General features: G+C 58.3%; 9 protein-coding genes across 9 annotated transcripts; 5 read left to right on the top strand and 4 right to left on the bottom strand.

Moving 5' to 3' along the window:
* Window positions 1-277: 277 nt before the first annotated feature.
* Window positions 278-1,056, top strand: TRAVEDRAFT_30653 (uncharacterized protein; the record flags this gene model as incomplete). Its single annotated transcript, XM_008042804.1, has 1 exon — window positions 278-1,056. A coding segment is annotated over one exon (251 nt), but the record flags the coding sequence as incomplete, so codon positions are not given.
* A 601-nt stretch (window positions 1,057-1,657) lies between these two features.
* TRAVEDRAFT_30652 (uncharacterized protein) lies at window positions 1,658-3,507 on the top strand. Its single transcript, XM_008042803.1, has 6 exons — window positions 1,658-1,851; window positions 1,916-2,116; window positions 2,189-2,596; window positions 2,671-2,868; window positions 2,937-3,307; window positions 3,376-3,507. The coding sequence occupies exons 1-5, from the start codon at window positions 1,669-1,671 to the stop codon at window positions 3,021-3,023; spliced, it is 1,077 nt and encodes a 358-aa protein (XP_008040994.1). The 5' UTR covers window positions 1,658-1,668; the 3' UTR covers window positions 3,024-3,307; window positions 3,376-3,507.
* Window positions 3,508-4,528: 1,021 nt separating this feature from the next.
* TRAVEDRAFT_30651 (uncharacterized protein) lies at window positions 4,529-5,015 on the bottom strand. Its single transcript, XM_008042802.1, has one exon. The coding sequence runs from the start codon at window positions 4,854-4,856 to the stop codon at window positions 4,620-4,622; it is 237 nt and encodes a 78-aa protein (XP_008040993.1). The 5' UTR covers window positions 4,857-5,015; the 3' UTR covers window positions 4,529-4,619.
* Window positions 5,016-5,328: 313 nt separating this feature from the next.
* On the bottom strand, window positions 5,329-6,018 carry TRAVEDRAFT_86304 (HET-domain-containing protein; the record flags this gene model as incomplete). Its single annotated transcript, XM_008043399.1, has 1 exon — window positions 5,329-6,018. A coding segment is annotated over one exon (690 nt), but the record flags the coding sequence as incomplete, so codon positions are not given.
* A 1,853-nt stretch (window positions 6,019-7,871) lies between these two features.
* Window positions 7,872-8,570, top strand: TRAVEDRAFT_171991 (ribosomal protein L38e). The gene is made up of 4 exons (XM_008043398.1): window positions 7,872-7,906; window positions 7,974-8,034; window positions 8,106-8,249; window positions 8,305-8,570. The coding sequence occupies exons 1-4, from the start codon at window positions 7,904-7,906 to the stop codon at window positions 8,346-8,348; spliced, it is 252 nt and encodes an 83-aa protein (XP_008041589.1). The 5' UTR covers window positions 7,872-7,903; the 3' UTR covers window positions 8,349-8,570.
* Window positions 8,571-8,622: 52 nt separating this feature from the next.
* Window positions 8,623-10,766, bottom strand: TRAVEDRAFT_171989 (uncharacterized protein). The gene is made up of 7 exons (XM_008043397.1): window positions 10,240-10,766; window positions 10,030-10,133; window positions 9,708-9,969; window positions 9,477-9,648; window positions 9,108-9,419; window positions 8,980-9,055; window positions 8,623-8,930 (listed from the first exon to the last, which is right to left on the bottom strand). The coding sequence occupies exons 1-7, from the start codon at window positions 10,747-10,749 to the stop codon at window positions 8,627-8,629; spliced, it is 1,740 nt and encodes a 579-aa protein (XP_008041588.1). The 5' UTR covers window positions 10,750-10,766; the 3' UTR covers window positions 8,623-8,626.
* Window positions 10,767-11,920: 1,154 nt separating this feature from the next.
* Window positions 11,921-14,303, bottom strand: TRAVEDRAFT_50571 (uncharacterized protein; the record flags this gene model as incomplete). The annotated part of the gene is made up of 5 exons (XM_008042998.1): window positions 11,921-11,971; window positions 12,032-12,628; window positions 12,693-13,211; window positions 13,265-13,792; window positions 13,848-14,303. The coding sequence occupies 5 exons, from the start codon at window positions 14,301-14,303 to the stop codon at window positions 11,921-11,923; spliced, it is 2,151 nt and encodes a 716-aa protein (XP_008041189.1).
* A 524-nt stretch (window positions 14,304-14,827) lies between these two features.
* Window positions 14,828-15,895, top strand: TRAVEDRAFT_171987 (snare protein YKT6). Its single transcript, XM_008043396.1, has 4 exons — window positions 14,828-15,161; window positions 15,214-15,437; window positions 15,498-15,608; window positions 15,659-15,895. Exons 1-4 carry the CDS (start codon window positions 14,924-14,926, stop codon window positions 15,683-15,685), a joined length of 600 nt encoding a protein of 199 aa, XP_008041587.1. The 5' UTR covers window positions 14,828-14,923; the 3' UTR covers window positions 15,686-15,895.
* A 256-nt stretch (window positions 15,896-16,151) lies between these two features.
* On the top strand, window positions 16,152-20,592 carry TRAVEDRAFT_152640 (endoplasmic reticulum Ca-transporting P-type ATPase). Its single transcript, XM_008043395.1, has 14 exons — window positions 16,152-16,202; window positions 16,257-16,518; window positions 16,575-17,154; window positions 17,207-17,608; window positions 17,662-17,796; window positions 17,849-17,969; window positions 18,020-18,464; window positions 18,521-18,646; window positions 18,699-18,813; window positions 18,863-19,386; window positions 19,437-19,563; window positions 19,616-19,812; window positions 19,867-20,256; window positions 20,318-20,592. Coding segments are annotated over exons 1-14 (3,600 nt in total). The 5' UTR covers window positions 16,152-16,200; the 3' UTR covers window positions 20,492-20,592.
* The last annotated feature ends 2,497 nt before the right edge of the window (window positions 20,593-23,089 follow it).

The raw sequence follows: 23,089 nt of genomic DNA, 5'->3' as shown, positions 1-23,089 counted from the left end.
TCGCCCGACGACATTCCGAGGACCCATCCATCTCATATGACAGTGCGCCGGACGACTCTATTTCCCCCATCGAACAGCAATCCGGCTCTCAGAGGTCCACAGAGGAGGAGCCTCTCAGCCCCGTCGTCCCTTCCCCAGTTTCCCTGTCAAAGCATCCCGCAAACATCATGCCCCCACCTCCTGTCCCCGCGCAAGCGCGACCTTCAGAGCATCCCCCAGCATCTTCCTCCACCCACTCGCAAAGCTCATTCTCGCAGTCGTCCCGCCTCCCGCCCAACATGTACCAATCAACCGTCCTCTCCAAACAGTTCGCCGTGCCCTCCTCCTCTCAAGCGGCCGGCGCGTCCACCTCGCAGCGCGCCCGGTCGTCCCGCGCGCCGGAGCAGCCTCAGCGCGAGCTCGGAATGCGCCGACGTTACGGCGAAGCAGGCGGGGGCAAGTACCAGCCGCCGGCAGAACCCCCAAAAAAGACCAAGGGCTTCACGGCGCCGTCCTGGGTGTCGGCCGCAGCTGCTGGGGCGGGCTTAGCTGGGATCGCGGGCGTCGCTCGAGAGCCAAGTGCCGTCGCAGTGCAGAGTCAGGGGAGCCTCTCGCCTGTGGTTCCCGATCCGCCCTTCGCGATCGCGCGTGCGCAAGGTTTCGTGGGGAGCATCATGGCGAACGGGGGCGAGGCCCCGCAGCTCGAGATGTCAGCGCGCAGGGCGGAGCCGAGCGACGACATGGACCAGGACGAGACGGGGAAGGAGGCGGACTCGAGCTACGGGGATATCTCGTTTGATTTCGACCCGGAGGCGTTGGACGAGGCCATGAGTATGTACGATGCGTGATGTACGCGCTCGTGGGGTCAGGTTCCCATTTGCGCATCGGACTGGGACTTGGTGCTCTGTTCCTATGTTTTCCCTTTTGTTATCTCTTTCGCCGTTATTAGGTTATGACTCACGCATAATGTCCGCACTCGCATATGTACCATACCCATCGTTTCTCGCCCCTGCTGCAAAATGTACCCCGTACTCTGTACCGCGCATCTCCGGCTGCTTCCTCACTCGCACTTCTTCCGTCTACACGAACATTCGCACACACTATGACGACACGTACATTCCTGAACATAGCCAAGCACCTATGTCTCTGACTGCTCTGCGCAAGACCTACAAGAACCAATTTGTATAATACCCATTCACTGGTGCTAAGGGCAGTAGAAGCGCCCGCGCGTGCTTGACCAACCACCACCACGTGCGCAGCGGCGCCCACACAAGCCCACACGCTCGAGGCCGCAGTGTGCATATCTCACACCTGGGCTCCATGTCTGGTTTCTACGAAAGGCTATCGCAGGAGCAAGCAAAGGAGATCGACGCCCTGAAGACTCAAATTACCGGGTTGAACGCACAGGTCGCTTCGCTCACGGCGCAGGTCGCCGCTCAAAGAAGCCACATACGTCTTCTGGAGCAGCCTCGCGGCGAGCAGCCGTCCAGTAGCAATACCGACGACCGCAGGCTTCCAGCCGTGAAGCGGGAATGGATCGAAGACGGTCTCCCCGCCGAGGACTTCGCTGAGCCTGTCGCTGGTTTGGGCGCTGCACTGGTGAGCGACTCCCAGTATCTTCCACCCACGAACATCCAGGATGATGATGGTGTTTCCCTTCAGCACGGGCATAAAGTAGAAGACTTTGACATGACAGATGCTCAGGCCGTAGATGCGGTAGTATGGGAAGACATACCGGGAGACGTCGCCCGTGCCGCAGACGCTGTAGACCTGCCCAAAGCAACATCGAATGCGGCATCCACTGGCAGCGCAGAAATTGACGCAATTCTGACAGCGGAGAAACAAGACATCATAGAACTGGCAGGAACCAATGTACTCAAATCACACTGTGCTTCCGGGATAATCATCTCTGATTAGACCAACTTGCAATCTCTAGGACGCACACAAGATCCAGTGCGAACGTGGCAACGACGAGCGCAGCGCTTTGAAGAGGGCTAGGCTTCAGCCAGAGGTCTTGATATCACAGCCTAGAAAGAAGAACCGGCCGCCCGCCCATTCTCCCTCTAGGAGTTCATCTTCACCACACGCATCGGCTTCTACATCGACAGTCGCACTCCCGGACGTATCAGTCGCTGCTGTGAGTGACTCGCCCACAACAAAATCTCGAAATTGTGGTTGGTACTTACCACGTACGTCCACGCCCGCGCAGTCCGAATGGTACCCTCCAGAGTTCTGTCGCGAGCGTCTTCGCCACACGCCTGTCTTTTCCGTCTCCCTCGATCCGACGATCCGGGACATCACCATCCACCATGGCGCCATACAAAAGGCCTTCGGAGGAACATGGAATTCATCATGGGCGGTGTTCGGCGACCTAGACCGCCATCAACGCGGCCACAATTACATGCGTTTTCGTCTATCCGCCTCGCGCAGCTATCATATACCGCCGCGGGAGCCGGGTGGTCCGGGTGCCCTGCTTTTGACGTACAACCCATGGCCAGAAGGCCCGCACAAAGTCCTGGTCAAAACGGAGGACGACCTGTACAAGTATATGGGTGAATACGATCTCCTGGAGGCGGAACCAATAACTGTGGCAGAGTTCCAAACGTTACCGCACAGGGTGGGTGCCATTTCAGAGATTTTTTGGTGCGAGTGTTCTGTCACAGGCCTCACCATTGTCTGCCATATCTAAAGACTAGACGAGCATGGGGAGCGGGGCTTTGCAAGCTTCACAGTAACGGTAACTTCCTCGCGGCCATAGCGCTCCAGAAGCAATTCGGTCGCACCGCCACGGCGCAGGAGATTGCCGCCGTGCTTGCGGGCCAGAAACCAGAGGGTGAACTTGCGATGACGGCACAGGAAGTTCTGGAAGCCTTTGCAGATGGGCGTATGGTGGGTAACGTTGTCAGCGCGTTCGTCAGTCAGTGGCATCCATGTTAACGATGCCTCTGTTGTCGCAGATTTTGCGCGTGTGGGTGATGCAGTGTGTCGGGTATGACGAGGAATTCCAGCGCAAGATCGCAGGCCACGGCGGCGGGTCGAGCTGACATCGACAGCCCTGTCTTGCTACCCTAAGCCGTGCTCTCGGGGGCCCTGGTACAAGTCGCTCGGCCCCGCGTCCGCGTCATAGGAACCTGTTGTAGCGCCTCCCAAGCACTAGCACCCGTCACTTGCCTCGCGGCGGCCGCGGGGAAGCCAACCAGTGAGCTCGATGACATTTATTCCGTGGACCTGCTGGTGCGTTGGACTAGTGTTTCGAGCTCTTGGAAGTGTGGGCCGTGGGATGACTTATGGCGTTGGGGACAGGTGCGTCCGTCGTCATCGTGTAAACGTATGTGTTTCTGACACTCTCCGTCGGCGGTAGCGTAGTACTGATAGCTGCATTACGGGTCGTCTCAGTTGTTGCACTTGCCGCTGCCGCCACGCTGTCCCAGGGTGTAAGCCATGGTTCCAGAGGTACGGCCTGAACGCATAGAGGTACATATCATATATGACCTTTACGACTCTATCTTCTCGTCTCCATTGTACGTCGACCGGCTAGAAATGCCTTCTTCACCCTCTCGACGCCATCCTATCCGCCTGTGTCTGCCCTTGCGACATCACTTCCGAGTCCACATCTCGTGCGGATGCGGTACGTGTGGCGAACGCATTGTTCGAGCTCCCGACGTCGCCGTGCAGCACATGGGCCCTCTTGATGCAGATAGACGAATGTGCGCAGCGCGACTGCGGGTCACATCCGAAATCGAGAGTGGTTTGGCGTCGGGAAGGTATTCCAAGATGAGCGCGGCCGCAGAAAGTTCATTGTGGAACTTGAAGACCGAGGGTACCTATACGAATCTTCGTCGTTCTCGATTAGCAGAACGTTGTGGGCCTGCCGATTGATGGAAAGGAGGCGTCGGTTCCGTTCAACCCATACCAATGCGACACGGATCCGGAGGTGTGCGCCGGCCCAGCCATATCCTGGGAGGTTTGCGTACGCTCCCCGGAAGGAGCCGCGAATCGATGTACGCACAAGAGATGAGGGTTTTTTTCTGGAGAAACTTGCGTCCAGATCGCTTGAGATGCCGGCGGGCCAGGTATGGACGGTTCGTGGGCTGGCAGATTTGTATGCCTTGTACCGGTGTGCGTTACCGTGGCCGCGGTGAACAGGAGGCTGTTGCTTCCAAGCACTAGCGCGTACAAAGCGGACTCAGAGGAGACGATTGACGATGAAGAATGAATGGGGTATAATCCAGAGAGACCTGGATAAGGTAAATCAGACGACAGTAGGTGCAGGACAGTAATGCTACAGAATCCAGACGAGAACGAGACAGTAGGGGGTAGATGCGGCAAATGCGACACGGGATGCGCATGGTAAGCGATGTTCCGATAAGTAGATCCGTAGTAGATAGTAGACGCAATCATCTAGCATCTGAGACGAGAGACGGCAGTGGGATGATGGACCAGAACGAGATAAATCAGACATGGACGTTCAGGACAGCAAGAAGACTCGGTCATGACGAAAGCAAGGCGGCAGAGAGCAGATGCGGAAGGGTTACGGCACGAGGAGTGGGAATGGAGGTTTTATTGATGAGGGCACATGGACCGCACTCCGAAGGCGAGGGTGAATACCGACTAGTGGTGGGAGAAATCTCGGACAGTCGTCACGGAAGCGTACGCCGCCGAGAGGCGTCCGCAGGATGGAAAGACGCTAGTTGCCGGATGGCGCTGCGGACGATCTGGGCGACATGAGATACCGCGCCGGATTGGCGAGGGTCATCGAAGTGAGACGGAGGTGAAAAGGCTAGGGACGGAGTAGTGATACGCAAGCTCATGAAACGCATGCTAAGCGCTGAATCCTGGGGCTTGAATACGCGAGCGAGTGATGAACGGTTGGCCATAAGAGGAGCGATGAGGTCCAAGTTGACGCGAAGGAGTCGAGACGGGGGCCAGTCCGACGGTATCGATGAGCAGTGTCGAGGCCGCGCCCCAACGTCGTATACTCCAGGAACGAGCACCCGCTTGCTGTGCAGGGCAAGCGCGACATAGGATGAGGGAGAGTGATCTTCGCGACATGCTAGTAGGGCTGCGAACGGCATCGATCCGATGCAGAGAACAGGGAGGTGGCATTCAACCCCATAGTGGTCAAGCGGACCAATGCGTGGCAAGAACTTAGCTCCGTTCAGTTCAGCAGCAAATGGGAAACATGGTAAGGCTCACCGGATGCTCCGAATGTGAAGCGTCGCACAGGGGCTCCGTTTCTGCTAAGAATTCCTTCATATCTACGGCGACGATGCGGGACGCCCTCTTGAACGCTGCGGGTGAGGGTGCGAAGGGCCAAGGGAATGTATTGCGCGGGTCCGGGGTTTCGTCCCATGTGAGAAGTGTGTGATCGCAAATCTTCTGTAAGATCTCCTGCTGTAGCCTACAGAAGGCCATCTCTCCTTCGCCATAGCGGATGGACATGTGGATGTCGAAAAGGCCCATCAGGCAGTACGCCTTGTCCTCCGGACGGCGGGCGTCGCGACCCGAGCCCCATGAGAGACGGTGAGCAACGCTGAAGGCGGAGAGGGGGCGGTGGAAGGTGAGGACGTCGCGGTCGATGCCTGTGGTCTCCTCGAGCACGTCGGCGAGGTCGTGCTTTTCTCCGAGTACGGACCAGTCGGCGTAGAGGAAGACGACACGACGGGGGGCGAGGAGTTCTTGCAGTGTCCAGGCTCGTCGGAAATACGCGCTCCCGCGAAAGGCAGACTTGGGCGCCCGGATCAGATCCGGATCGGCTGGGCGCTCGACGTCGGCGAGATAGGCGAAGCAGATCGACGCCTTGGCGTACCAGCCGTGCATGGACCTGATCGCCTCCGAGAGCTCCGCGCTGTTGCGCTTGTCGATGCAGGGCGCGTCGATCCAAACCCAGGGGAGACCATAGGTCTGCGCAAGACGACAGCACTCGCGAGCTTTGATGCTCACCCGGGGGTCGTCGACCGTAGCATGTGCGTCTTCTAGCGCGGCCATTTCGTAGAAAGATTGCTCGACATCTTGCCAAACGTGCGAGAGAATGGCGTAGCCGCCGTCGACGGCACCTGGTCCATCGAACGAACTGAAGCGCACATACACATCTGTTGAAGAGAGCAGTCGCATGGCCGAGATAGTTGGGGAGCGACGTGTTGCCCTTATGATAGGCCGCTGTGCTCAGACTAGACAGCTGCCGTCAATGCGGGAGGACGTGGAGTGGGAGGGGATAAGATGGGGCGGATCGGCTTGCTTAACTTGATAGAGGAGAGACCTGTTGAAGTGGGGGTGTTTTATGTCATGACTGCCCATATATATATATATACATATATATACCCTGAGGCCGTCCACGCAAGCCGTTCGCAAGAATCCACTCGGTGGCCTTATCAATGTGCCAGTTGCCGCGCCTACCATTCTGAATGGGTTTGGGCCAATAGGCGATGCCTGAACGAGGTTTAGCGCTCGTCGCCTCTAAAATTTACCAAAACGGGAAGGGGAGGATTAGGCGATGAGTGGCCGGGGACATGGGGAGGGGGGGGGCGGTTCGGTTCATTCGATGCACGGGGACAAGCGCCCATATAGGCGATGCGATTGATCAGGCCCCGGGGACAGCGGACATCGCTTAACGTCTATAGATCTGGTGGGCACAGCATGTACCAAGATCGACTGTCATCTACTATAGTAACTATATAGTCAGCCACGGAGACTAGCACAGCATGTACAACGACGCTATCTGGCACCGGTCTGGCAGGGCAGATATGGCCAGGATACCTCCGTTCCCTAGCTAGTACCCCCCGTTCCCCTGCTCTCAGGCAGGCGAACTGGCCAATTCCGGTAGGATCTGGCATGCGCCAGAGAAAGCTGGCAACTTCTGGCATTCTCGCGGATACAGACAGGCCCCGCGCACCCCGTACGCCCGCGCGCTCTCCGCACCCTCCCGCGCCCCCCCGCGTCCACCCGTAGCTCTCCTGCGCCTCTCGCCCCACGCGCGCCCTCCTGCTCGTCTTGCCAGCCCCGTGCGCACCCCCCGCTCGTGTTGCCAGCCCCGCGTTCTTCGACCTCACGCGCGTGCCAGTACTCGTGCCGCTGCGTTTTGGGCTCTGTCCACGGACCCGACCCACTGCTCGCGCGGCCCCCGTACCTTACTTCGCCTTACCCTTACCCTTACGATCCTTCGGCGCAGCTTCTGCTTTGTAGTAGTTCTAGAGACAATATATCAGTGTTATACTATGTGGCCGGTTCGATTATGATGAGACTTACCTCGTGCTCCTCCTCGCCCAAGTTGCCCCAAGCCTCGGTAATCATATCGAGTGTGTCGTCGCCACATAGGAGCGCATATTCACGACTGTAGGTGGCGTAACGTTCCGGACCCGAGCCTGGGTGCTTTGCGCGTCGTGGTGGCTCTTCGGTGACATTCAGTGGCCAGCCTGTCCCCATGTAAGTTCGCAACGCAACGACAAGAGCCCGGCTTACGGAGGACATGTGCAAGGCAACACCACTACACTACCCGGCCATCAATCGTAGGATAGTATGTGAGGCCTCGGTGCGCGGCCCGGGAGTGGCATGAAGGCAGGACGTCGAAGCGGCCGAATAACGCTCGTGTCATTAAACTCAAATGGAGGACGAGATAAGATCAGGATATGATCTGTTGTAGCAAAATATAAGTTATAAGACGATTCAGACGGCGTCGCCTAGACTCTTTGGCAGTACCGGCAGCATGCGCTATGCGCTATGCGTGTGAAAGCAGCTGGTATAGGAGCACCATCCTAGACGCCTTCCAAACTAGGAGTGGCATTAGCGTCTAACAGCACAACAACAGTGACCCGGCAAATCCCGCAACTGTACAGTTTTCCGATCTGAATCTCAGCCACCGAGACAATGCCCGAGGGAGAGCAGCGACGGGCAAGGGCACCGACAGGGTGATCAAGACTTCCACGAAATGGTGCGCCCCGTCATGCTCGTCCGATCCACCAAAATGACCTGCTGACCTGCCGCACGACGCTCTGCAGCCCAAGGAAATCCGCGACATCAAGCAGTTCATCGACATCGCCCGGAGAAAGGATGCGAAGGGTGCGTCTCCCCCTACTTCTACCCTTCTTTCGTAGGCCATCCCACGTTAACACCGTCTGCTCTACGTGCAGAGGCACGCATAAAGAAGGTCGCGTCGCGGGTACCCGGTGGCAAGCTCAAGACCAAGTTCAAGATCCGGTGCACGCGCTACCTCTACACGCTCTCCCTCGACGACCCCGAGAAGGCGGAGAAGCTGAAGCAGAGCCTCCCCCCTGGTACGTACCCACTCCCCCTCTTTCTAGCCCCAGCGTATGTCTAAACCCCTCCCAGGTCTCAACGTCCAGGAGCTCGACGACACGCCCAAAAAGAAGTAAACGCTCTGGCCGTTTGACTTTCTCCGCCACTCTGCTGTCGCCGTTGCGCTACGGGCCGCTCTGCTATGCCGCGGACCGCCCTCGGGCGGCGCTGCCGTATGGATGTATGCTCCACCACGACTATTCTAATATGCATGCATGGCACCCCACTGTACCCATAGTCCTCTCTTACGGGTGTACCCCCTCGGGTCATATGACGGAATCAACGCGCTCTCGCATCACGCCCTGGCTTGCCGATTGTTGGAATAAGTTCGCGCGAGTTCACTCCGGATGTGCAGTTACAGGTATGTATTCACCAAACTAAGCACGATACACAGGCCCAGTAGCGCGAAAACACCGATGTGTACGGCCCTCCTAAGCCGCGTCCTCTTCTCTCGCCAATTTCGACCCTGCGCTGTTCGCGCTGGTACATCATCGCCGCGCTCTGCACCATCCATGCTGGTTAAGGGCATAAACTCACGCCCCTCAGAGGGGTGTGCTGCCCAGGCTTCGTACAAGGTGTCGTACAGTTGCCCGCCATCGAGGACCGGCAAAGGCAGGAGGTTGAAGAAGTACAGCGAGAGCGTCAGCATCTTCATATATCTGCATGGCTATGAGCAGAAGGCCATGCGTAATTTCGCACAGTACGCACGAGAAGAGCGTGCCCCACACAAACGGGAGCCCCATCGGTTGCCAACCGTAGCTCGGGAGCCAGTCCCCGAGGTCGACTGCGAGTCCACTTGAGCCCAACTCCAAACCAATAAGATATCAACAACTAACCTTCCTCCGCGACCTCCGACCTGTCGCCCTGCCACACGACCGTGCGCTCCGCATCCGCCTCGTTCGCGCGCATCCACGGCGGGAGACGCATCGTCAGCGTCACGAGCTCCTGGTCACCTCTTGGCCGTATGCACAGTTGGTCGTGCCCACACTCCGTCGCAGACGTGCACCGGAGCACGCTCTGCGTCTCCGCGGGCTGCAAGAAGCGCAGCGGGTCGACGCAGCGCTCAGTGTGCGCCTCGTCGAATGCGGCGAAGCACGACAGCGAGGACACAGCGGCGCGGCGCGCCGTGCAACAGGACGTGTCCTGCGCTGAAAGGGGGGGTCAGTTAGGTGCGCGTTACCTGCGGCATTCGTACCGGCACCTACAAGTAAACCACGCCTCTTCGGCGCACCACCCGAGACTGGGCTGGGACTTGCTTGGGGTGGCGGACATGAGCGTATCCCACCTATCCGCAGCGCCCTCCGGTGCGGCGAGCATTTCGTCGCCGACCTTGTAGATGACCGCCCCCACAGGCAAGTGCCCATATAGAGGCGACATCTGCGCCAGTCATCGCCCATCAGCCCAGACCCACACAAGCACACGAGCGCGGTACGCACATCATCGACCCCAACGACGACGCGTCCATACTGGCTCACGTCGTGGTACCCGAGTACCGGCCATACGAGCGCGGACGTCCCGAGCCGCGCGGCGAAGCCCAGCGCGAGCCAGAACGCGAGGTTGTGGAACGCTCCGGCAGAGATGAGGCGCGCACGAGAGCGCGGGGGAAGCGCCTCGGTCTCGTCCGACGGAAACGCCACGAATGCGGATGGGAGGATGACGGTGAGTCCGACGCCTGCGGAGGTAAGCGGGAGCGCATCACTGCAGGGCAGGCAGAGACACTGTGAGTGTTAGCGTAAACCAAAAGAGAGAGGGTCCTACATTGCCGCGGCGACTGCGTGTCCACATTCGTGGATGACTTGCGTGGTGAGGAGAGTGATTAGGAGGAGTGGGAGATGGTGCAAGGGCGTGGTGAGCCCTGGAATCTACGCGTACGCTGTGAGGACAGGTCTGAGCACAAAGGCGGTGAAGAGAGGGGACGCGTCCAAATAGCAGGATGTGGTCCACTCGCGAGCGTAATTGTAAACTTACGATCAGTTGTAGCGCGGGCGCCGAATGCGACTCAGAAGTCAGACCATCATCTTCAATAATATCCCTCTTGCGAACCCCACTGGCACCTGAGGCATGGGAGTACCCGGAGCGTGTATAGAGCGAACTAGACAGCTGCACAGTCGTCCATAGGAGCAGCAGCACTGACCCAAGCATACCCAGTACCCCGAGCACACTCCCAACGTCATAGGCAAGCTGCAGCACCCTCCTCCAGCCGCCCCGTTTCGCAAGCCGCGCTGTAGAGGACTGGTGCAGTGCATTCCACGCCGTAGACGAGTAGCGGAGGTGGCAAGTGTCCAGGGTGATCCGAGTGGCGGGAGACCTGAAGAGCTCCGTCGATGCTGGGCCGCGCGCCGAGGACGTCAGCGACGGGAGCGTCGAGAGGCGGCGCGCACGTGCGCGGCGGTGTCGCAAGGCATAGAGCGCAATCCAGAAGAGTGCGAGAGCGAAGACGAGGAGCTGGATGTCTCTTGCGTGCGAGACGGAGCTCATCGTCGTCGAGGAACAAGTTCAGCCACAGGCGCCACCCCGTACTCCCGGATTAGGCGTGGTTAGACGCCCGTCAGGAAGACGTCGGCCAGAGGTCGTAGGGAGAGGGACTTCAGTTGGCGAGGGTGCAACCAGACACGTCTACTAGACGAAGACCTGGTTGCAACCAATCACCCGGCATTAGTTACAAAATACATATTCCCAACGTACTTTACAATTAATGCCCCCGTCGGGAATTGAACTGTGCTTCTCGCCGTCGAGGACTACAGTGAGGCAGCGTGAACCACTGCACCATAGATGCTTACATATGTTACAGAATCATTGCAATACATTAAGTCTTTTTGGGCGAGAAGAAGACCCGCCATTCAGGCTCCCTCCCCTCCCTCGCTGCGCTCGGGGGGTCCCCCGAGCCGGGAGCCTTCAGGCGGGCACTCTAAAGCTTCGTTCTCGCGATTTCTACAGACCGGCTCCTCTCAGGGGAGGGGGGATGTCCATATATTGGGCTGCCTAACCCTAATTCCTAACCCTAAGCCGAACCCTAAGGTAGCACACAGTCCTAAGCCAAAGGAAGAAATGCAAGGCCTAATGGTGTAGCGGATTAGTGTGTCTCTTCTGATCAGGAGATTGCTAGTTCGATGCTGCCCCTGGGCAATTAGTTATTGTTCGGGGTTCCGGAAAGCGGTTGCAACCGCGTCTTCATCTAATAGACGAAGCTGGTTGCACCCCACGCCAACTGAACATACTGCGTAGGGAGGGGTTCGAGGAAAGCTTCATACGAAGTTCTACCATTTCCTTGGAATTTAAACCATGCTCTCTTCGAAGGCTAATAGAATCAGAATCCAGAGGAATACCAAAATTCACGGAATACTATTATATGAGCTCAAGTCGACGATCCGCGTTCGTACACCCACCGCAGGGGGGACAACATCCGCACTCCACGCTCGCCGATGCAAACAGCAGTGGCTTTGGAGCATAAAAATCTGGACAACTGGTATCGGTTACGTAGTACGTATTGGTTTGATATTCCTGATATTCCACCACAGCGACATACAGCTATAGGGAGGGGCGCCAAGTTAGTACACTCTGAAGCAAGCTGGACACTGTGCACCTCATCACGAACATCGGTCAGATCCCACCGAGCCACTATTATCGCCAATCTTTGACACGCGCAGCCCTAAACGTCGTGGGGGTGAGGCAGAGCGCACTCAATGCGCTGATCCGGCAACTGTGATTGAAGCAATATCAGCATATTGTTCAAACCCACCAAAAAGGACCCTGCACATACCATATAGCTGTAGAGCATGATCCAGATGTCCTGGAGCTCTTTACGGAAATCGCCCCGGACGAGCCGCTCTGGAGACAGTGAGAGATCCAGCGCATGGTCAAAGTCAACAACTACCACGCGGCCCGGATTCCCCTTGGCTACAAGGATATTCTTCGACTCGCTCGGCACATCCCCGTGCAACACGTACGCGCCATGGATGCGGGTGAACGCGCGCATCGCCGACGCCGCCAGCTCGTATGTGATGTTCCGCGCCTGCAGCACCTCCGCATCCGGGATGTACTCGAGCACCAGCGCCGCCGCCGGAGAGCCGTCGACAAAGATGGGATCGATAAACGGCGGCCGGTACCTCCATCCCGTGGACGAGAAGTCCTTGATCGTGGTAGCGATCAAGGTGTTCGCCTGTGCGATGTGAGCCTCGCTCATCTCCATCCAGCCGTAGCACACAGGGACCGCGCCCACATCACAGACGCCGTAGTGTACGAGGTGTGCGTATGCAGACTTCTCGATCTCGAAACGTTGCTGGGACGTCCTGTAAGCCAGGCTTGAAACGTAGGGTTCGTATGCGGCTATCTCGGGATCCCACCATCCCCCGCTGTACTGGATATCCCGGTTAGCTCACAGTGTACTCGTCATGCATAGTTCCGAACGAATGTATACTCACCGCTTTGAGGAGCCGTTCTTCCCCCCTCAGGCGCACCCGCAGCAAAGGGTGCGGACCCGTCTCACACAGGCATTCCAAGATTTCCATCGCTGGATCCATCGGGATCTGCGGGAGCGGCGGAGGTGCATCATAGTCCTCGAATGTAGTCCCGCTTTGCGCGAACCGCTGATGGTCCTGTAGAAGGATCGGACAGCGCCCGTGCCACTTGAAGAACAAATTATCATCCGTCCAGCGCCCCTGCCATTCCTGCGCTGCGGATAGAAGTTCAGCCGAATCGTACTTGTGGTCGTCCCTAGGTTCAGGAATGATGTTGTGTATGGGCGGGTTCCAGTCGAGTAAGTTCTTCTCCGGGCAAGCAGAAATGATAGCCTCGATCTCTGCCTCCACTGTCGCTTGCGGAACCCGTTGAAGAGAGCCTGCACCCGGCGAGAATCGGCTGGGGTCGGCAACTATTTTGCGCTTCCAGATCGTAGTTCCTACCGCACTATCGTCGTCGAAGCCGATGAAGGCATCCGGGAGCTATATAAACCTTTGTCAGACTTCACCGTTCTGTGAAAAGGGAAACCACTCACCAATTTCTCGTATAAGAGGCTCCACGTTTGCGCGAGCTCATGAAAGAGAGACTGTCGCGAGACAACCCCTTCGCCACAAGACGCACAACTGAAGCCGACCCAAACCACCCGTCCAGTCTCGGGACGAAGCATGACGCGCTGTCGAACGAGGTTGCCGTGCTGGACGAACGCGCTGTGCACTTTCGAAAGAGCCTTGAGCGCACTCGCCGCGACTGTCCCCGAGACGTTGTGGATGGACAACGGAGCGAACCCAGAGAGGTCCTCGAGGATGAGCCCCCTCCAGCAGTGCCCCGCAACAGACTGCATGGTATCGACCAGGAATGTGACGACTGGACTGAGTGGTGGACCTGAACGAGCCGCGAAAGACTGGACGTCGTCCAAGCTCAGGCTGAGCCATCCATAACATTTCGGAACAGCGCCCGACTCGCAAACGCCATAATGAACGAGATGAGTGTACGCATCAAGCTCGTGTCGGAAACCGCTGGAGCTGTCATTGGCGGTGTCCGATTCTTCTTCCGCCTCGAGAAACTGTGGACATTTTTTGTTAGCGTACGGACATTGAAGGACGATGATTTAAGCTGACCATCTTGAGAACACGCGGCTCACCGTCCAGCTTAGCGCGAAGTATACACCGACCGTCACCCGTGTAGAGTTCCTCCGGGTCAGAGATGAGCCCAGGAGATATACCGAAATACGGCAGAGTGCGCGGCACTTGGTAGCCTTTCAAAGGCAAAACCGCCTTTTCCAAGTCCCAGTTGTCGAGGAAGAACGGGTTGCTCGAGCACATGAAGTAGAAAGGGTTGACTCCGGTTCGCTGCGCTTGCGCAAGAGCCAGGACCTTCACTTGATCGTCCAATGGACATATAGTAGGTTGAAGTACTGCCAGCGGAGGATGCAGGTCTGTTACTCCTACAGTGTCCATGTCCCAAGGGCTTGTTTCGGGATAGGACTGCAGGAAAACCGAGGACATATTGAGCGTGGTGACATAAAGCTTGCGTGCCGGGATCGGCTCTACGTTGGCTTGGGCCCGTTGGGGCATTGTTTCCAGGCAAAGAGACGCAGGAAAGTCGTTGCGGTTCTCAGTGGGGGTGCTGAATGCACTCGCAGGAATGCATGCTTGACCTTGCTTGACCAGGCACGTTGTTTGACGTAAAACTCACCTGGTAGTCCAATCTGCTTCGAGCGCAGTGCTAGTTTACATATAGTAACAGACTCTGGGACCACCCATGTCGCTCTGTTTCCGTGCGAGGACGCACACCTCGGTCAAACCCGCTTTGGAAGGAGACGGAGCATATAAGGGTGCCCATTATTGAGCAGGTTGCGAACTCGAGCCGCGGGCACGGGGGATCAACTAAGGTGGTTGCGAGCTATTTGAAGGGTTGGAGAAAGTACCACAGAGCAGAACATACGAAAGCAATCCGCGTACAGTGCTGGTTAGAGAGGCAGCTGCGACATGGTCTTCACTATGTTCGAGAGAGACCTCGGCGGTGGTACGGAGCAAGAATGACAGAAGCAGCCGAAAGCAGCGTACCCATCGGCGTCTAGCCGCACTTGCCCTCTCCCTCCACTCGCCGGAACTCCCAATCATACTTCAGTTCAAGCAGTCGTCTCCTCCTCTCGCTTTTCTTAGAACATAACAATTCTACAAGGAACTCAGCTATGAAGGTCTTCTCTCTCGCGGTGGTGCTCGCCCCGCCGAACGGTACCTGCACCATCCTAACCAGCGCGTCCGACCTGTCCTCGTTCTCGTTCTACCAACGGGGCTCGGTTGCGGAGTTCATGTCCTTCTTCACCAAGACCATTTCAGAGCGCACACCCCAGGGCCAACGCCAGAGCGTCCAGGAGAACTCGTACACCGCACACGTCTACAACCGCGGCGGCGCGGAACAGCTAGCAGGTGCGTCTCCTCACAGGTGTACAACACTCCGGGCACATCTGAATGATTGCAGGCGTCATCATTACGGACCAGGAGTACCCCGTCCGGCCCGCATTCTCGCTCCTCACGAAGCTGCTAGACGACTTCATTGCGAAGGTGCCGCAGGCGTCGTTCAAAACCCCCGCGGCGATCTCGTTCCCGGAGATCAACACGTACCTGCAGAAGTACCAGGACCCGCGGCAGGCGGATGCGATCATGAAGGTCCAGCAGGAACTGGATGAGACCAAGATCATTCTGGTTGGTTTGCACTCCCATGGTTGTGTTCGAAGGCGTGCTGAAGCGACGTCATTGCTGTAGCACAAGACAATTGAGTCGGTCTTGCAGCGCGGAGAGAAGATCAACGACCTGGTGGACCGCTCGACTGCGCTCTCCGCGCAGAGCAAGATGTTCTACAAGACGGCCAAGAAGGTGAGCCCCATTGCCCTACGTGTCCCCGCCTCAGCTCATCGCGTCCTCAGCAAAACTCCTGCTGTGTTATTATGTAAAGCAGCGATGCCTCTTGCGCGCCGCGTCTTGCCGGCACACACTACGACGCTCACGACCAGTTACTGTACGACGTTTCCAACTGCACGTCATGTCCGGACGCGCGTCGGCCGTTTATTGCTTTTCTGTAGAGCTCTGCCTTTCACCTGTAGTAGTACGATCGCGTCCAGACTGGCCAGCGGGTTATATACCAATCTATTCACGGACTTCGGATATTTCTCGCGGTGCGCGGTTGCTCCTGCTGCCCGCCTTAGGCATGTGGGACGGCCTCTTTCCGCATGTAAGGCGCTGTGCCTGCCGCACCGTAAGAGGAGGAAGAGAAGAGAGCGAAGAGATTCGAGAAGGCAACGGCTAACGGGAGAGATTGCACTCGCTGCGCTACGCCAGGCCACGTGGAAAGCTGTACGAGAAATCTGGCGTGTTCCTGGCCCGACGTGGCTTACGCCTCCCCTCCACGTCCTCCTCATCCCCACTTCGTTCGCCACACGACCACCGCCGTTTTTGGCGTACGCTCACCATGTAAGCACAGAGGATATTCATGAGCGAATACATCGTCCTCACGCGCTGTTGCAGGAGCTCGGTCAAGGTCGAATCGTCCGAAATAGTGGGCGCGACCCTCCACATATCGCTGCCCCGGAAATACCACCTCTACACGACCCCCTTCCTCTGCCTCTACCCCGTTCTTGCGTACGCGTACTACGTCCGATACGACGACTGGGTCAAGAGCGAAGAGTGGACGTTCCTGGCATGCGTCTCTCTTGGTCTCGGGCACGCGCTTAGCTTCCTCGTCACCCGCTGGAATACTGGAGCGCGCGCATTCATCACTACTCGGAAGGTGAGTCCTAGCTGAGTTGTATCTGCTGGTCACCGTTTTATAACGCCACTGGGAAGGCGCGTTCCCTCGAGGACGCCGACTGTGTTCGTATCTTTCCCGCCAGCCACCGTGGCGAGGGCGAAATCGTTCCCCTCGAGAAGAAGGTCCCGTCAGACCCGACGACATACACGTTCAACTACCAGAGGGATGCCTACGTTGTCACCTCGTCCTCGCCCATCACGTTCTCCCGGCTGCCATACCCCTGCTCTTCTAGTCCCCCACTCGGCTCTTTCCTGTCGCCCCGCAGCTTGACCGAGACGGATACCAAGTCGCTCACCACCCTGTACGGTAAGAACGAGTACAACATCCCGATCCCGTCCTTCGTGGAGCTCTTCGGGGAGCACGCGACCGCGCCCTTCTTCGTCTTCCAGATCTTCTGCGTCGCGCTCTGGTGTCTGGACGAGTACTGGTACTACAGCCTGTTCACGCTGTTCATGCTCATCGTCTTCGAGTGCACTGTCGTCTGGCAACGCCTCCGCACCCTCACGGAGTTCCGCACGATGTCGATCGCGCCCTACCCGGTCTATGTCAAGCGCAGCGGAAAGTGGATACAGATCCAGAGCGACGACTTGCTTCCCGGCGACTTGATCTCGATTGGTACGTGAACGCAGACATGAGTGCGGCCGCATATCTGACCAAATTTGCACAGCGAGACAGCAGACGGAAACGAATGTCCCAGCGGACATCCTGCTCGTGCGCGGAACCTGCATTATGAACGAGGCCATGTTGTCGGGAGAGTCCACGCCCCTGCTCAAGGAGTCTATTGCGCTTCTGGAGGCGGATGAGGCCCTCGACGTCGATGGCGCGCACAAGAACGCCGTCCTCTTCGCAGGAACCAAGTTGCTCCAGGCGACGAACGGCGGGGACACGCCCGACGGCGGGTGCCTCGGGGTCGTGCTCCGCACTGGTTTCGGAACTGCTCAAGGCCAACTCGTGCGCACGATGATCTTCTCCACGGAACGCGTATCTGCAAACAACGCGGAGAGCTTCTTGTTCATTGGCTTCTTGCTCATATTCGCTATCGCTGCGAGTTGGTATGTGTGGACGAAAGGTTTGTGCGGATTCCTTGGGTGTTAAGCCCTAGATACTCACAGGGCGTGACAGGTATCGAGCGGGAACTCAAGAAATCGAAGCTGCTCCTCGACTGCATCTTGATCATCACAAGTGTCGTGCCTCCCGAGCTGCCGATGGAACTGTCTCTGGCCGTCAACGCATCTCTGGTTGCCTTGTCCAAATATGGTGGGTTGTTATTTGCGGCTTTGTTGGAACTGGTTCTCATATACCACCATAGCTATCTTCTGCACTGAACCCTTCCGCATCCCGTCCGCCGGGCGTGTGGACGTCTGCTGCTTCGACAAGACAGGCACAATCACCGCGGAGAACCTCGTCGTAGAGGGTGTTGTTGGTGTCGAGTAAGTGTTACATCTGCACACCGTCGCAGCGAGACTAACATAGTGCGCAGCCCCACGGACGCTCTCAAGCTCGTAGACGTCAAGGCTACTGGCCGCGAAACGACGCTCGCCCTGGCTGCCGCCCACGCGCTCGTGCGCCTCGACGACGGCACGATCGTCGGCGACCCTATGGAGCGCACGACGCTCGACGCACTCAACTGGCAGCTCTCCAAGGGCGACAGCATCGCCCCGATCGACGTGGCTGCGCCCCACCGCACGCACCTGACCGTCCGCCGCCGGTTCCAGTTCTCGTCCGCGCTGAAGCGCATGAGCACGGTGTCAAGCCTGCCGAACGGGCGCTGCATCGTTGCGGCGAAGGGCGCCCCGGAGACGATTAAGCGCATGCTTGCGGCGGTGCCGGAGGGATATGATGACACGTACAAGTGGTACACGCGGAGGGGCAGCCGCGTGCTCGCGCTCGGGTTTAAGGAGATGGACAGCTTGACTGTGGACAAGGTCAGCGACTCAGAGAATATCCGCTTGAGATGCGCTCACGCTGCTCCGACTTGTAGATCAACAAGCTTCCTCGTGACCAGGTCGAGTCTGAACTGCAGTTCGCCGGATTTTTGGTCTTCCACTGCCCGCTCAAGCCCGACGCCGTCGAGACTCTGAAAATGCTAGGCGACTCCTCACACCGCGTACGCTCTCACTATTCTAAGCAATCGTAGGCCGTGTCTGATGTTCTTGTAGTGCGTCATGATCACCGGCGACAACCCGCTCACTGCTGTTCACGTCGCTCGCGATGTGGAGATTGTCGACCGCGATGCCCTGATTCTGGACGTGCCCGAAGGCACCTCCGACTCTAGTGCGTTTGAGTACCTCATTCCTCCGTTCAACGCTGATCAGTCTCGCAGGCCTTGTGTGGCGTTCGGTGGACGAGACCGTGATCATCCCCGTCGACCCCACGAAGCCCCTCGACACGACCCTCTTCGACAAGTACGACATCTGCATCACCGGCGCAGCCATGAAGTTCTACCAGGCCCACCCCTCCTGGAACGACCTCGTGCAGAACACCTGGGTGTACGCGCGCGTCTCGCCCGCACAGAAGGAGTTCATCCTCACCTCGCTCAAGAGCCTCGGGTACGTGACGCTGATGGCGGGCGACGGCACGAACGACGTGGGCGCGCTGAAGCAGGCGCACATCGGCGTCGCGCTGCTGGACGGCACGGAGGAGGACCTGAAGAAGATCGCGGAGCACCAGCGCAACGAGCGCGTGAAGAAGGTGTACGAGAGCCAGCTGAAGATCTCTGCGCGCTTCGGTCAGGTGCCGCCGCCAGTCCCGCCGGTCATCGCGCACTTGTACCCGGAGGTCGTCGAGGCGCAGAAGAAGGCCGCCGCGGACCAGCAGAACGCGAAGAAGAAGAACCCGATGGAGAAGGTGCGTTCAGTCTACGTTGTTGTAAGACATGATTTTGACAGGGGGTGCAGTTCGATATCGCGACGATTACGGACAAGTTGGCGGAGATGGACGGCGAGGACGAGGTGCCGAAAATCAAGCTCGGCGACGCGTCCTGCGCAGCGCCGTTCACGTCGAAGTTGTCCAACGTCAGCGCAAGTGCGTAGTTCCAGTTGACCTGATGCAAGCCAGCGCTGACGTGTTCGTGTAGTTACGCACATCATCCGCCAGGGCCGCTGCACGCTGGTGGCGACGATCCAGATGTACAAGATCCTCGCGCTCAACTGCCTGATCACTGCGTACAGTCTGAGCGTGCAGTACCTCGATGGGATCAAGTTTGGCGACTACCAGGTCACAATTACGGGCATGCTCATGTCGGTCTGCTTCCTCTGCATCTCGCGGGCCAAGGTCAGTCGCTCTCTCATCTACCCACATCTTCTATCGCTCACATCCACTCTACAGCCCGTGGAAAAGCTCTCCAGGGAACGCCCACTCGGGAACATCTTCAACTTCTACGTGCTGCTCTCTGTCCTCCTGCAGTTCGCGCTGCACATCGCGACGCTCGTGTACATCACGCAGCTCACGCACGTGTACGAGTCGCGCGGCGCGATCGACCTCGAGGCGAAGTTCGAGCCGAACCTGCTGAACACAGCCATTTACCTTCTCGGGCTCTCGCAGCAGGTGTCCACATTCGCGATCAACTTTCAGGGACGGCCGTTCCGCGAGGGCATCCGCGAGAACTCGGCGCTGTACTACGGGCTGGTCGGCGCGAGCGCGGTCGCGTTCTCAGGCGCGACGGACCTCATGCCCGAGCTCAACCGCTGGCTGCAGATCGTCGAGATGCAGGACTCGGTGAGCCTTCCCATCTGGGTATGAAGACGCTAGGACCAGTGCTGACTAGTTGGGTTTGCAGTTCAAGTTCCGCCTGACCGCCTCGATGGTCATCGACTTTGCGGGGTGCTGGATCATCGAGAAGGTGTGCAAGGCGCTGTTCGCGAACCTGGAGCCGAAGCCGATGGTCACGCGTGGGCGCGAGCGGAGGGAGAAGCGGCGGGCGGAGGAGGCGTTGGCCAAGAAGACGGAGTGAGATGGATATTGTGTGCCCGTTGCTCTCGTTGTGTTGCATACTGTAATGTCTTGTCAAGTAGATTACGATCCTGCCAATACACCCCACTAGATGAGGTTAACCGAAGCATGACCAGGCTCACCGTTGAGCGGAAGAGCGATGAACTTGGACAATTGCCTGATACGGACAAAAGTGTGGGCGTCTATCTAATCCGGGGGACAATGGGGGAAATGGGAAATGAGTGGCGTGCAGCGCTTCACAGGTCTGTTCACGACCACCACCATCCCTCTCTCCGTTCTCGATTGCCCTCGATGTCGGAGCCTCGCTACTCGACGGGCATGCCCTCGGGTTCGTCCCACAAACGAACTTTCGATGCTATAAACCCCGACCCCGAAACAGACACTCAACATGCAGGCCGCAGCCGCAGGGACTCTCCCGTACCTTCCTCGAGCAGGGAGGAGGCCAACCGTGAGCGGAACAAGCGGGCTCGCAACGACAGCGACTCTTCATATACCAGCGAGCTCGACGACATCCTTGCTGCTGATCCGTTATCACCCTCCAGCAGCGGAGGCAGCAACTCCAGCTACCACTCCGCTCAGTCCACACTCCCCACCGCCGCTTCTCCTACCCTGCTTGACGAGAGCGAGGAAGACATGCACATGCTCATCGACCCTGCAGTCCCCGAGAGCCATACTCGCCCCACTTCTCCTATTGACGACCGGCCCACGTACTTCGAGTTGTTTCCCGGCCCACCGCGGCAGAGCCAGCCTGTAGCGCCTCAGCCAGGGCCGTACGAAGACATAGCGAGGTCTCTTGAACGGGCGAGTGCTTTTGATCGCGAGATAGCCCCCTTGCGTTCCTCGCCTGCCGTCCTTCCCACATCCTCTGCGCAAGGCGCCGGCCCGCTCCCTCCGGTCCGACTTCCACCTGGCCTGGACGACTTCTTTCCTGACCCTTACAGCACGCGAGACGACCCATTGAGCACTCGGGCGGAGGGCTTTGGTATGTTTGATGGTTCGTGGCTACCTTTCGAGCGGGACAACGGTTCGTGCTCTACTCCTACAGCGTGATGTGATTTGTTCAGAAGTTGTATTGCCTAGATGGTCCGGCGCTGCGGCATCGCCGCGCTGAGACCACGCCGTCTGCCCTCGACGCAAATAGCAATGGTCCATCTGGCTCGCGCAGACCTGGCGACGCTGAGGCGACCACACGGCCGCGTTCCCCACCTAGCCGATTCCTGGATCTAGACGGTACCCCTCTGACGAATGACCCGTGGTGGCGGCGTACCAGTGAGACGTCGCGGGCACGACGTCTCTTCACCAACTATCCCACCGCTTTCCCGTCCCCAGAACCAGATGCCCCTGGCAATGAACGACTAGGTCGATGGCCACGAGCTGCCGAATCTGGGAGCAGACCAGAAAATCTCCGACGAGAAGATCGGTTCTCCGAAGAGCCGTACTTCAGCCCTTATGGATTCCACATGAACCTGCTTGATGTAGTGAACATGCCGCCCAACCGTGACAGAGATGCAGCCACACAGTCATCTACGCGCTCTCCTCGGGTGTCTCCTTCATTTACGCCGCGACGGTTTTCAGATGGGTTGGAGGCTAGGACCATGGGTTCGCCCAGCAGCGTAGCCCGCACCACGCCTCAACCTATACAACCTCGTCCCTCACCCAGGATGTCGGTAAGGACTCCCCGGGATGTGCGCTCTGCACTTGATGACTTCGACAGCACCATGGAGCGTCGGTCGGACTACGTTGATCGCACGTTGCGGGAGGTCGAAGCGCATCGTCGACGCATCGCCGAGTTCCTCGCCGAGCCACTACCGCCTTTTCCTCCATACCCTGCTCCTTCAACGGCCGCAGCATCTCCACTGCCTACGAGCTCGTACTCCACGCTTCGGCATGCGCTAGACGATAATGTCTCAGCAGCAGCAGCAGCCGTCCGTCGTGCGCCCCCGCCGGTCCCAGAACCTACCCATGTCCGCGATTCTCTTACGCGCGAGCGCATCACCAGGCGCTTAGACGACGCTGCTCTGCTGGACGACTATTATGCCGACTTCTCGGAGTGGGACATGGCACAGCCTATCTCACCGAGCGCGTTCGGTCTGAACGCGCGTCGGCGAGGCCCCTATCGCATGCGAACCGTCGACGAGATGCGGAGTATGGGATCGAACTCCGTGCAGCCTCCAAGACCTGCGCGAGAGTCGCCTCCGCCCGCTGTAGACGTGGACGAGACCCTTCTGGACTACATACCATCGTATCTGGAGTTTAACAGTCGTGCTCGAGCGCAGGACCTCAGTGGCTTACGCCACCGTGCTCGTCCCCGTTCTCCATCTCCAGTGCAGCCCTCACCACCGCGCGTGCCGGAACCGAGGTTGTCGACTTGGACACCTCTAACAGGGATGATAGAAGAACACAACCAGGATTGGCTGTGGCACCACGATTCCTCGAATCCTGGCCTCGGCCACTATTATCCCTCACGCACTCCAGAGGATGACGCGATGCTGCAATCGTTCACGGAACGTTCCACGCAGCCAAGTCGCCGGACTGACGTCGAACTCAATACTATCACCAACAATGCTGCCCGTCCCGCAGAGGACACCTCGCGGCAGCC

Source organism: Trametes versicolor, assembly GCF_000271585.1.
Source record: "Trametes versicolor FP-101664 SS1 unplaced genomic scaffold TRAVEscaffold_9, whole genome shotgun sequence".
In the NCBI taxonomy this organism is placed as follows: domain Eukaryota; kingdom Fungi; phylum Basidiomycota; class Agaricomycetes; order Polyporales; family Polyporaceae; genus Trametes; species Trametes versicolor.
This window is presented reverse-complemented; position numbering and strand designations above follow the sequence as displayed.